General features: G+C 39.6%; 1 protein-coding gene across 1 annotated transcript; it reads left to right on the forward strand.

Annotated features, from left to right (window-relative positions):
* The first annotated feature begins 7656 nt into the window (after positions 1-7656).
* Positions 7657-10975, forward strand: LOC148029723 (PHD finger protein ALFIN-LIKE 1-like). Its single transcript, XM_087686039.1, has 5 exons — positions 7657-8042; positions 8148-8180; positions 8397-8619; positions 9321-9450; positions 10441-10975. The coding sequence occupies exons 1-5, from the start codon at positions 7952-7954 to the stop codon at positions 10684-10686; spliced, it is 723 nt and encodes a 240-aa protein (XP_087542165.1). The 5' UTR covers positions 7657-7951; the 3' UTR covers positions 10687-10975.
* Positions 10976-13459: the final 2484 nt, after the last annotated feature.

Below are 13459 nucleotides of genomic sequence, written 5' to 3' on the forward strand. Positions count from 1 at the left end.
AACCTTTTGAAAATCATCTAAGCCATCAAGTTTAATAATGATTTCTCTATATTGGAGATATATGTCAAACCCTCCATTTGACACTTATCCCAGGTAGTCCAATTTCGATCATTTTCATTCTCTGTAAGAAATTCATTTCAAAACAATTCCTCAAACTTGGCTCATGTCGTAGGACGAGTAGTGGCATCAAGATTCATCCACCACTTGGATTCCTTGTCCTCAAGTGTGAGGCTTGTCTCAAGGGCTCTAATAGAATTTGGTATATGACATAGTAGATGCAAGTCACTCCATTTTTGTAAAAAAGTGTCACTGGTATCCTTATTATTTACAATCTTGTTCCCCTCCTCAAAACATATGCAAGTCACTCCATTTTTGTAAAAAAGTGTCAACAGTATCCTTATTATTTACAATCTTGTTCCCCTCCTCGAAACATATGCAAGTCACTCCATTTTTGTAAAAAAGTGTCAATAGTATCCTTATTATTTACAATCTTGTTCCCCTCCTCGAAACATATGCAAGTCACTCCATTTTTGTAAAAAAGTGTCAATAGTATCCTTATTATTTACAATCTTGTTCCCCTCCTCAAAATAGAGGTGGCTTCATCTATACTGAGAGACCCTGAGCCTTGGCACGTTGAGGTAGGCCTATTGACAGAGTAGCTTCAGGATCAATCCCATCTTTAAGAGGCATACCCACGATGCTCGAAGCTTATTATCATACCAATTGCTTTAAAAGTTCCAAGTTTTGTGTAACATTTTCATTGAGAGTAGCAATAGTTTTCTCTATTGCTGTTGCGTGAGCCACTAAAGCATTGAATTCTCCCTTGTCCATTAGTTCAAATGGATCTAAATCATTCATTGTTCCATCCTCGTGCATGTTTACAAGCTTATCATGTTGTGAGTGGTATGATGCTTGGGACAAAGAGAGAAATTTTGCCACTTACCCTTAATGTCTTCACAGTGAAACAATTCACAAAAATACACAAGCGATGTGGTAGGACTTTCAAACACACATTGTATGCTAAGAGGTAATTGAAAGGTCCCTAAAAAGCTATTTATCTCCTCCAAAATAGGCTTTTAAAAACTTTACTTCTTGTTTGGAGTAGCTCCAAGGTTTAATGTAATGGTTAGTTGCCTTATAGTTACGCATGCTTGGTGTAGACAATAGTGGGATGCATGATCTTCTATGAAGTTTTGTCTTCGAATGAACACTTCCAACTTGCATAGGGTCATCATCAATTACAGGGCTAATGTGGCCTACTATAAAATGGTGTCATACACTCCCTGATTGTTTGCTACAGCCTTGGTCTAATACTAGTGCCATGCATGGGTAGGTGCCTTACCTTCAGCAAGCACAAAGTTAGGAGAATCTTGCTTAACCTCCAAGCCACTCAAGGCGATAGCCTCTTTTAGCAATGCATCGGTATCTTTAAGCAGATCCATGGACTTTTTAGACTGACTTTTAGTAAGTCCATTCATAATAATTCCCTATCCTTTGACCCTTTGATCCATATATCGATGTGCCGTAATGTAGGCTATCTCTTGAACCCTTAACCCTATCAACACCTTAGCACAATGGTTCATTACCTACCATTGGTGCTATGGTCAAGCTATCCTATGAAGCATGTCCACTCAAGACCCTTGTTTTGACATTGCCTTTCTTTTGTTTAAGAATTCTAAAATTCTTCTTGGTCAATCTATCTCCCTTACCAACCCACCACTCTCTCTGAAGTAAATTTGTAGACTTTCAATTAGTTCTTTATTTCTAAGTTTGGCCTTCATAGTTAAGAGTTGATTTTGTAGGCTCTTTTCCCCTTCATCTATTATTTTCTCTAGTATTAGAACCTCTTTATAGGTCTTGGCTCTTTCTTCTTGCCTTCCCTTGGTTAGGGTGTGCTTTGCTTGACTAAGAAAATGTTGGGATTCCTTGATAGTTGTTGCTCATGCCCTTGCTGGGCTTCCCCTAATAGGGAAATGAATAGCCCAAAATTTGTAATGCCTTGCCAAATGTGTCTTAATTTGAAGAGGGTGGGGTCTGCATGGAACCAACTAGCTCTTGGAGATGAAGTCAAATCCTAGTTGAGGTTTGTGAGAATCAGTTTATGGTTTGAGAGAGCTATAGTTTGGAGTAGCCTGTATTGGCAATTCATAAAGGATGGTAAGAGCCTTGATGAAACATAACACCTATCACCTTTGGCCTTTCTAAGATAGGGTAGCTTCTACTTATTGGATTGAATGAAACCTATATTCGAATTGCCATCAACTAGGCTATGAAAACCTTTGAGGCTATCTCATGCCTCCTTTCCATCCGAGTTTACCATGTTGCCTAGCCTCTCCAACTTCTCAAAAATGGACTCTACCATATTGAAGTCCCGTGTAAGGATGATTGAGCAAAGTAAGCTCTTAAATGAGTTCCAAATTCTAGCCCTACTACTGTAGCTGCCCAAAGCATATACCAAAACTATTGTTATTTCTTGTTTGTGTTAAGAATGATTACAATCCTATTGTGGGCCGAGTCCTTCACAACCCTTTTCACTAACGATGATACTTTCCTAGTTGACAACTAGAACAATACCACCATTGCCTCCCTCGTGGTTAGTGGAAACCCATTCATATTCATTGGAAATGGATTTTAGGTTCTTGAAATGACACTTGCTAGATGATTTAACCTCTTGTACACAAATAAAATCAAGATTGCTCTCATAATATATCCAATTGTGATGATAACCAAAGCTTTGGAGGGAGTATGTAATCCCTCAGAGTTATAGGACGCGATTCTTAATTTGTTAATCATTATTTCTTGTTAGATTTGGATTACTTGTTCTTGCCACACAAGGTCCTTTGCCATTCACACTTGGGCTAGTTGTGCTTGAGTCTCCTTTGGAGTGCTTGCATTTATTTCCACTTGCACTAAAGACTGATTGTTTGGTTGGGGGGGGGGGGTGGGAAGGAAGGGTTCTCATTAGCATTGCTTGTTTTTTGCTACTGTACAATTCATGTAGGTAGAGTTTCCTCCTTTGCTAAAATGAGTTTTTGTCAGCCTCCCCCTCCTTTACCTCTTCTTCATGCATCTTGTTCATATTGAAATCATTAATCTCCTTTTCAAATGAGTCTTCTTGCATTGGCCTGCCTTGAAAAAATTGTGTGCCATCCACAAACTCTTCATTAGAGTTTTTTTATTAGAAAATAATTTGGCAAATGTACTAAATGTGGAGTCGAGCTACAAAAAGAATTCCAATGGAGACTTTTCTACATGGATGAAAAATTATTCGGCCATTTTATAGATCGAATGGCACTAACATGTTTTAATGTGGCTGGTAAAGAGGGTCAATATTTGCTCATTCTATATGGGGAAACTTGGTACATGTCAACAGAAATTATATCCTCTTGTTGGGGCAAGTTGGCGAGATAAAGGAGTTTAGGCCAACAACAAGGGTGTCTAGTTTAGAGAATTGAGACGTCACACTGACTAGGGAAACTATAGGTGGAAAAGAAGTGATCAATATAGTACAAGGCATAGAGCCTCTAGGGTTATCCTTGATGTCAACTTTGTCCTTATCGAGATTTATCAAGAGGGCTATATACCTATTGCTACTACCCCCTTTATGGGATGCTTTCTTAGTCTGCTACCACACTTATTGGTGGCTGACTTTTTTGATTTCTTGTTTTGCACTTTCTTGAAACCCCGATCATCTACTTCAATCTATGATAAAGTAATCTTGCTTCACACACTTGAAGCATGCATTAAGGATGTTCTTATAGACAACTAGTTGGGCCCAAATTGGCTAGTCCTTAGAGTTTGTAACTGCAATGGTTTCCTTGAGCTTGTTGTTAATGTCAACTTCTATCAAAATCTAGGGGTGCTATCTAGGATTGATGTTAGATGTTGGATGCTAACCCATAGATTCTCCTAATAACGAAGGTGCTATAGAGCTATGACCTATTGGGTAGAAGGTGCTGAGGATTATGCAATCACACCTATGTGACCGTCTCTTTGTATGGAGCAATAGGGCAAGACTCAAACAGTTTACTAGAGAGGATGCCTGAGATATAGGATGCTTGAATCCCATAGGCACAATGGAGAAAAAGGGAACCATCATGAGCCTATAAAGTGATGTACCTTCTTATCATTCAATGATGGAATACAATTGTACTTTGTCCTTTCAGTCATAGTCAATTTCATACTCAAGATTGTGTTTATGAGTCCAAGCTTCTATCTTAGAACCTAATTCATTTGAGTAACAGTTGGTCTCTTTAGGCTATGTCATCACATGAACATTGTCTTTGTGTTCCATCCGCCATAGCCATTCTCTAGATCCATGCATTTCAATAGATGGGGTTAAGGACATTTAGGAACTCCACCCACATAGGGACATTGGCGGGCTTAGGTCTGTGGGGGTTGAACTTATGATGCCACTTAAACAAGGTCAAGAGAGAGTTATAGAGCATACACTATTCATACGGAAGGACATTCACAGACATTTCTTAGATTCGAAAAGAAAGATAATATAATTGTTGAGAAGTTATTTGACAAATTTTACTCAGATACTAAGGGGCCACTAGTTATCCTTGATCCATAGCCTTAGAACCTATGTGGGGGGTTTGGCCCCATGGCATAATCCTATCAAAGCTTGGAAGTGGTATTCTGACAACACTTTCTTAATTATTTCATCAGATAAGTTTATGAAGCATGTACCTTCCCCTCTTCAAGGGGTGTTTATGATTGCTTGTTCACTGCTTGAGGCTTGCTTCCTTGCAGCGCTTTCCTGGTTGACATTCTCTTTCTTGGCTCCCATCAATTGATTGGCTTAGGGTCCCCTAAGGCTTTTTTTTTGGGGGGGGGGGGGGGGGAGACTGTAGTAGGAGGTTCCCTTGATGAATTCATAGGGACTCCATGCATGCAAGTGTCATGCAGGCCATGGTCGATGAGGGGAAAGGGAACTCCAAATTATTGGGAACTTAAAGTAAGGATGCTTGAAATAGATTGTGGAGGGACATCGTTATTGAGGAAAAGAGGGCTACCTTGAATAGACATAAACGACTGGTGAAATTAATTTTGATGGTGGGAACTTATCTAAGCTAGTGTCTCATTGATTCTCCTCTGTCCTTCACGATTCCAATCTTGTTTGAGAGGATCCAAATATAGGTTGTCGAATCTACTTGTGTTAATTGGAAAGTCGAACCCATTTAGGTGATGATGGAGTTAGCTCATGTGAGGCATAGTGCTCGATAGTATCGAAGGGGGGATCATAGGCGCATAAGGCTTTGATAGGGGAACCACATAAGCAATTGTGGGAAACCCATTAGCTAAAGATGCCAGAAGGCCATGTGTATCCTTTAACTCCTCCCTTAGAAGGAGAAGATTGCACGTCAGATTGACATGCGTTGGAACCGTCGTTCTTGCCACCATGTGTTCCTAATTTATACATTGGGGCGTGGCAATGTTTGGTTTCCCACCACATAACCTCAATTGTGGTGGGAGCCATGCATCTTGAGAGACTTTTTGAGTTGAGCATGCTAGATTTTTGCCATTTTACGAATAATTAATTTTTAGAAGGTTAGAGAGAGAGAGAGAGAGAGAGAGAGAGAGAGAGAGAGAGAGAGAGAGAGAGAGAGAGAGAGAGAGAGAGAGAGAGAGAGAGAGAGAGAGAGGAGCGAAAAAGGAAAAAAGAAAAAGACAATCCCTTTGTACTAAGCACTTTGTGCCTAGGACCCACGTAAGCGCATGTCTTAAGGGTGTATGTCAAGCAATAATCTAAAACCTACCTCTCTCTCTCTCTCTCTCACCACATTTCCCATTAGAGATACCACACACCACCCTCTCCAAGAGACTTAACACTTTAGGACCTGTGCTTGCATAGGCCTTAAAGGTGCATGTGAAGCAATGGCCTAAAACCTCCCTCTCTTCTTCATTCTTCTATCTGTTTGTCTGTCTGTCTGTCTCTCTCTCTCAACACATTTCCCATTAGATATACCACACACAACCCTCCCTAAGAGACATATTGTTTTAAATGTTAACACTAATATCATCTCCCAAATTTGCATAGTGAAATGGAAACACCCATATAGTTGTATTTTATATATAAACTAATGTGTATTCTACAAATGTTGAAAATAAAAAGGAATAAGGTTGTGAAAAAGTTAAGAGTCTAATCAAACATAAAACACTCCTATGTGTAAAACGTAACAAAGTTGAATATTTACTACCATTGTTATATTTTCTTTAGGGTTTCTTAATGTCTAACAACAAAATTTAGGTGTCCTTCTATATAAACATGGAACTCTTTAATACACACATTCACATTAAAATGTTTTGTTAGGTATATAATAGTAGACTCTATGCAATTTGCAGTTACAAAGCTACAAATGACATGTACAATAAAATATAATTCAAGGGGAGTCAAACCCCAGATGTACTCATTTAGTACAAGGCAATCATCTTCATACACACATGTGCACATGCAATGCATGATAGTAAACATTACTTTAGACATGCAACAACCATTTCCTACTTGCCTTTATTCCCTTCAATGTGTTTGATGTTCAATCTTCATTCAAGTAATAGAACTCTCTACTTTGCTAATCACAACAATTTTATGAGCAACAGATTCTTTCCTATTTGAAAACTAAACTTATAATGAGCACAAAGGCACGATGATTGACTATGTTTTAAGGTAGAAATAATAGGATGATATAAAAATTCATGGAATTTATGAATACTCAAAAAAACCAAAAAGAAAAAGGAGTATTGGCTTTTGGATGCTCTTGCCTGCCGTCAACACCTGTAGCCATCGTCTGTCCCCCTCTACGATTGCATGTAGGATCTCTCTCTCTCTCTCTCACACATATGCCCAAGATCTTACATGCAATGTGTGTGAGAGAGAGAGAGAGAGAGAGAGAGAGAGAGAGAGAGAGAGAGAGAGAGAGAGAGAGAGAGAGAGAGAGAGAGAGAGAGAGAGAGAGAGAGAGAGATCTCCCTTGCAATCAATGGAGAATAGATAATCAACCATGTTACAGTAGTTGGACCATTTGAAAGCCTATGTAGCGAGCTAAGTCTGCAAGAAGGTAAAATATCCAACATCGATGAGCGGTGGACTTGCAAAGAGACCTGCACAAAGAGAGAGAGATTGAATGATTTTGATTTTGTCAACTTTTTTTCCTTAAAAAGTTGGCCTTGGAGACTTGGAGATTGTTCTTTACTTGCCATGTAGGCTTAGTAGGTGACATGTAAGGTCTGGTATGTGCCTCGTGAAATCTGAAAATAAGAGGTAGTATAGAATAGATAAATCCTTATTGTTGCATATAGAAGCGTGCGAATGATCGGCCATTCGCATCCGGAGAATCTTGAGGAGGAGCGCGTAGTTTTGTTTGTTATCATAGGCAAGGTACCCTTCCTTGTTGTGTGTTGCACAGTTGAACGGTTTATTTCCAAGCCCTGAATTCGTTCTGTTTCCCTGGGATTTTACGGTATTATCTGTGTAATTTATTACGATTACTAATTACCTTTTTCTTGGTAATAATTTTCCATTATTTAATGGTAATAATCTCCCAAACTGCAAACAAAATATACACCTGCTCTACTTCGTCTTCAATCTCAAACGCACGCCATAATACTCCTCATACGAGCAATACGCTCTCGCGCTTCACAAAACAACCGCCCCCCCCCCCCCCCCCCCCCCCCAACCACAGGACAGGGAGAAGACACAGAGAGAGAGAGATAGAGCGAGCCCCAAACCCTAGCCTTGCCCTGCGTCTCCCTTCAATGTCTTCTCCTCCGAGCTCGCCTTGCATGGCTCCTTCTTTCTTCCTATTCTTCCACCGCGTCTTGTGCCACGACATAGAACCTGCTTGCTTTTCTCGATTCTAGAATCTCTCTCTCTCTCTCTCTCTCTCATTATCATCCTCCTACCTCCTCCTTCCCTCTTTCGAAGGTTGGTTTTCTGCTCGCCATCATGGCAGGGAACACAATGCCCCTCACAATCGAAGAGGTCTTCGATGATTATCGGGGCCGTCGAAACGGCTTGATCAAAGCTCTGACTCAAGGTTCTTCTCTTCTGTCTGTCTGGCGAATTTGGGGAACACTTGACGTTTTGAATTTTGTGTTATCAACTCACCTAACCTTTTTTACTTTGTGGTATTCTTTTGCAGATGTGCGGGAAGTTTACAGCCAGTGCGATCCTGGTGTGTTTGCCATGCCAGTTCTCTCTTTTTGATGATTTGTCTTTCTGTTTGTATAACGCGATAGCAAGTTTATCCTCGCAAATCGAGCTTCCATCTGTTGAGAGAGAGAGAGAGAGAGAGAGAGAGAGAGAGAGAGAGAGAGAGAGAGAGAGAGAGAGAGAGAGAGAGAGAGAGAGAGAGAGAGAGAGAGAGCAACAACCTCTTCATCGTGTGCAGAGAAAGAAAACCTCTGCCTTTTCGCTTATCCCGACGGAACGTGGGAAGTGACTTTTCCAGCGCAAGAAGTGCCGCCAGAGCTCCCTGAGCCTGCCCTAGGTATTAACTTTGCAAGAGATAGCTTGGAGGATCAGGATTGGCTCTCTCTCGTGGCTGTTCACAGCGATTCATGGCTATACGCAGTAGCCTTTTACTATTGTGCTCGTTTCAACCAACAAGAGAGGTTTGTTTCCTCCATCGTAGTTTAACAGTTTGTCTTTCTGTTTCCTTTTTTGTTGTATCACAAAGTTCTGTTTTTTTTCTCCCGCTCAAATCTTGCAGGCTGAGGACCTTGCGTCCATTATCAAATCGTTATTCTGGCTATCCACCGTTTTCTGCTTGCTGCAACATTTCATGTTGAATTACACGTTTCATGGTCGGAATCCCACGGTCATGAAGGGTGAAAGTTCCTTGCCGGCAACTCCAATTTGGCTGTCCTGAATAGATGAATCCTGATTTGTCTCTCGTTGGGAAGAGTCAACCTGTTTTAGATCAAGCCGTTATAATAGAAAGTAGGTCCACAGGTGTCTGTGTTGTAAGCAGCTAAAAATTTGAGCATTATGAGTCTGAAGCATCATGAACTGTGGTGGAGGGGGGTCTGGGCGGTTCTTGTGTTGAACTGCAAGGAATTTTTCTGCAGTCATTGTGGTACATCAAAACAGTCTGCATTGTTTGCTTGTTAACATACTCAGTTTTCACTTTTGAAACCAGTAATTTTGTTTGAGTGAGCTTTGGACAAAGCTAATGCACCACTACCTTATGGATTGTCTGGAGATCACGGGTCTTGCTAGTTGCTCTGTCTTGAAAAAAGCACAAACACATCTTTTCTATGTCGCTCAGATACATCTAATGTTTATATGTTTCTGACCACCAATGTTTAAGCAGAAAGCGGTTGTTTACTATGATCAATGAGCTCTCAACTGTATATGAAGTGGTAAGCGGAAGGAAGCAAGTCAAGGAGAAAGCTGCTACTAACAATGGTTCAAGCAAGACTAACAAAATTGCTTCCAAAAAGGTATTGACCAGTATATGTCGTCCCCATATTCATAGGGGATTTTTCATGTTTTGGTGCGGTCAATCTGAGTTCCATACATTTGGGAGTAGTTTCTTCTACATAATGCTTTCAAATTGTAGAAGCAGCACAATCAAGGTTCTTATTGTTTTTCCACATTCAGTAGCAACTATTAACATTGCTGCAAGTGACTTCTTGGAATTATCACGAAATCCATATGGCAAAGATGGCAACAAAGTCCCAAATAGATGCACAGATGATTGTGACTTGTTTTGCAGCCGATAATAGGAACGTATCAAAGTGCATAACTTACTGCATTAATTAGAGTGATTAGACTCTAAGAGTGTATGCAATGTTTTTGTTTGTTTCATCAGGGGGGTTAAAGCTTCCTCATTGTATTAGTAGGTGATTGCATTGTTTGCTAAGTTGACTATAAGCAACAAGTGGCTTGTGGGGCCAAAAGTATAGAGCAAGAGGTGCTGTAATTGTTTGAAATTGGTATTTATCTAACTCTCTCAAAGTAGCCATCTTTGAAGAAAATTCTGTACTAGTAGCTTTCCCTGTGCGTGATGCCTAGAGGTCAGCCTATGTACACATTGTGAGTCCCTAGTTAAAAATGAGACAGTACATACCGTTATTTATGGGCTAGTTAAATTTAGGGTCATTATTCAATGGAGGGTAGAGCACCTTCTCTTTAATGTCTTCTCAACTGTAAACTCTTGGCAAGGTTGGTCTCTAGTTAATTATTATGGTGCAGTACAGAACATTATTTGTGGGCTCTAGCTAAATATTTTGATGCTGTGTGAAGCATTGTTTGTGGGCTAGTTAATTACTGCTTATTATTGAATTGAGGGCAGAGCACCTTCTCTATAACTATTAACTCGCCTCCAAGGTTGTATCCAACTCTTGGATGATTTACTTTGTTTGTGAAAAGGCTTTTGTTTTGCTTACTTGTTCTATTTGACTGATGTTTGACCTTTTTCCTTTCTACAGGATAAAGTGCCAAAGGTTGCACCTTCAAGGGAAGATGAAGAAAGTTTAGAAGATGGTGAGGAAGAAGCCGAGACTTTTTGTGGTGCTTGTGGTGGTGTATACACACGGGACGAGTTCTGGATTGGATGTGATGTATGTGAGAAATGGTTCCATGGCAAGTGTGTGAAAATGACGGCTGCCAGGGCTGAACATATCAAGCAGTACAAATGCCCATCTTGCAGTAATAATAAGCGCCCACGGCCATGATTTTCTGTTTACTGCATATTGGGTTTGTCCAGGGACGTGGTTGTATGAAAGGTAGTTTGCTTACATGTTTTGGCAGGTCTATGCTGCCTGTATGAAAGCCAAGAGTTCTTGGTGTGTGGAATTGCAACTAGGTCCCTTAAGCTAGCTTCTAACCATTGATGCTTGTGCATAGAGAATTTTCCCAGATGCTGACCAATTATAGTGTACATTTTGTCAAGCACTTGAAAGGGTGGCATCCCTTGTTTACAAGCGCTTAATTGCAAGTAAAACATGTTGTGTTTAGTTTATTGTATTCTCTGTGTGTTAGATTAGTCTTTTCTGCAAAATTCTTACTTAATGCCTAGGTGAAAGCACTGTGCTTGCTATCTGTTTTCAACATAATAGCCCACATCATGCCATGGATGAAGTTGTTGACAGATGGATGGTCATAGCTAGACCACCCTTGTTAGTTTACAACTGCTTAGTTGCAAGTAACATATGGTCTAATTGTTGTGTTCAGTTTATGGTTGTCTCCATTAGTTATCTACATACAATGCCTAAATAATGCCTAGTGAAAGCATTAGCTCTGTATGCTATCTGCTTTCCATATAATAACACATTATACCATGGATTAAGGAAGGCTGACATGAAAGTATTCCTGCATCTTTTCCTACAGAAACTTATCTTAGTATAGCCAATGGATGGATGCAGACTTGACTAATTATTTTCTCCCAGTTGTCACATTGGTCCTTTGGATGTAAGAGTAAGTAAAGAATACGTGGTTAGTCCATGTTATATTTAGAGTGAGTCTAGAGTATGTGGTTAGTACATGTATACTATGTTTTATTATGTTAGTGTGCAGCTTTAACTGTGTTTCTTTCTCTGTACATCAAATGTTCTCTGAGAAGCTAGTTGTATTTAGCATGATTTTGTACTGAGCAAGCAAAAGATGCAAGATGAAGTTTACAGATTGGGCTCAGAAAGTGTCAGTTGAAGTAATACTAAAATCATCTATGCAGTAATGTGAAATTTGACAGTGTCACACTGTTGGTGTCAGCTTTGTATGAATGCAGCCAAAGGCAAAGTCTAAGCTTCTGATAAAATTTACCTTCATGAGCTCAAGAGTTTAAAACTTACATGGTCATGATGATTTTTGAAATAATGAGCTGTTTTTGGCAGGCTATTGGGTAGAATGCTTGTTTTGTGCTTGCTTGTGCGTTTAGATTGTCTTATTACTACGTTTAACCTAGTGATCATTGTTGGCATTTGAATAGGATTTGCAGCTTGTGATTGAAATTAAATTTGAAAATTAAATTGGTTTGAAATGTATCTTTTAAACTTGTAGATTAGTGAAGATGATAGCCATTCAACCCTAGGTATGCCACACTTGATCATGCGCCGTGAATATCTAGTAAAGTTTGACCTTGATTGCTTGCATTTACTGTAGTCTTTGGACATGCATGCCCTGAAACCTGATTGCTTAGTAAACTCTCTATGGAAGTTGAACAGTATATTCTCACCTTCTCACTAGAAGCTTAATTGTACTACCTTCTCTTCTTACCAAGGTCATGCACGATTAGTCCTAAAGTCATGCACTATTGATTGTGGTCATCTCCAATGCCACTAGGATTGGCTTGAGAAGATGGATGAGGTCTAATCAACATCATAGAGGCTGCAGTTGGATCATGATAGATGTGTAGGATGGGTGCATATTACTTCAATGAGTATGAACCCTTTAATAAAAAAAGAAAACCATATATTTCAAAGGGACTTAGATTGCAGGGATATGACACCCTTGATTAGCTTTGTTGGAGATGGATACAATGGTTATCTAGGACATGCATCACCCAGACGTAAGTAGTGTGTACAAGTTAGAAAGAGACTCACTTGAGAGAGAATACTTGTTTGAGGCAAGCAATAGAGCAATGTAAGTAGAAGCTATTATAGAACAAGGGAAGTGATCTTGGAGTTTTAAATATAGTGGAATCGGGTTTTTTATATTGTACATTGGGTTTTCTACAAGATATATATGTACCCTAGATTGTTAGTGTTGAGTAAAGAAACATCAGAATCTTGGAGGTGGAAGGCTTTGTATGATGGAGTGGTATTTAGTAGGTGATCTAAAAACTAAGTGTAAATATAATGTTTCAAAGGATAATAATTTCAAGAGTGCAAATATATATTGCATGTTTAGTGCAAATGTTTTTTATAAGATTTGAAAAAACGCACTTTAATAGTACCAAGTGTGACAAACCCGCCAAGGGTTCATCTCGGGGGAGGGGTGACTTGCCCCATGGAACCTGTCTCATGGGGTGTTACCCGCCACTCGGTGTGCCCACAAGTGTGCAAAAGCGTATCACTGTACATCACAAGGAAATAAGTGATAGGGGGACTAAAAAATGAGGGCCCCTCTTGAGGGCTTGAAGTTGTATTGCAAAATGGCATGAAGGCAATGGAAGCTTTACAAGATAGCCAAAGGGCGAGAGGGATGTGGTTTATGGGTAAAAGGTGGATGTATCAACACCTATCCAACGCGAATCGACATTGTGAGGGTGAGGGATTGGAATAGACATTTATAAGATTTTAAAATTTAGGTTATTTTTAGATATTTCAATGTTGAGAGCTTATATATGTAAAATACATTGTCTATATAGAATGCTTGAGAAATTAGTATTGTATATATGTTTTGCATGGACTCTATGGTTTAACTCAAGACAGGTTATTGCAATTAATTGCTATTGTATATATATATATTGTGTGGACTTTTCTATCCAAGTAATCACAGGTTTAAAGG

This window comes from Lygodium microphyllum, chromosome 10, assembly GCF_053477565.2.
Source record: "Lygodium microphyllum isolate KBCC chromosome 10, Lygodium_microphyllum_v1.1.10, whole genome shotgun sequence".
Lineage (NCBI taxonomy): Eukaryota > Viridiplantae > Streptophyta > Polypodiopsida > Schizaeales > Lygodiaceae > Lygodium > Lygodium microphyllum.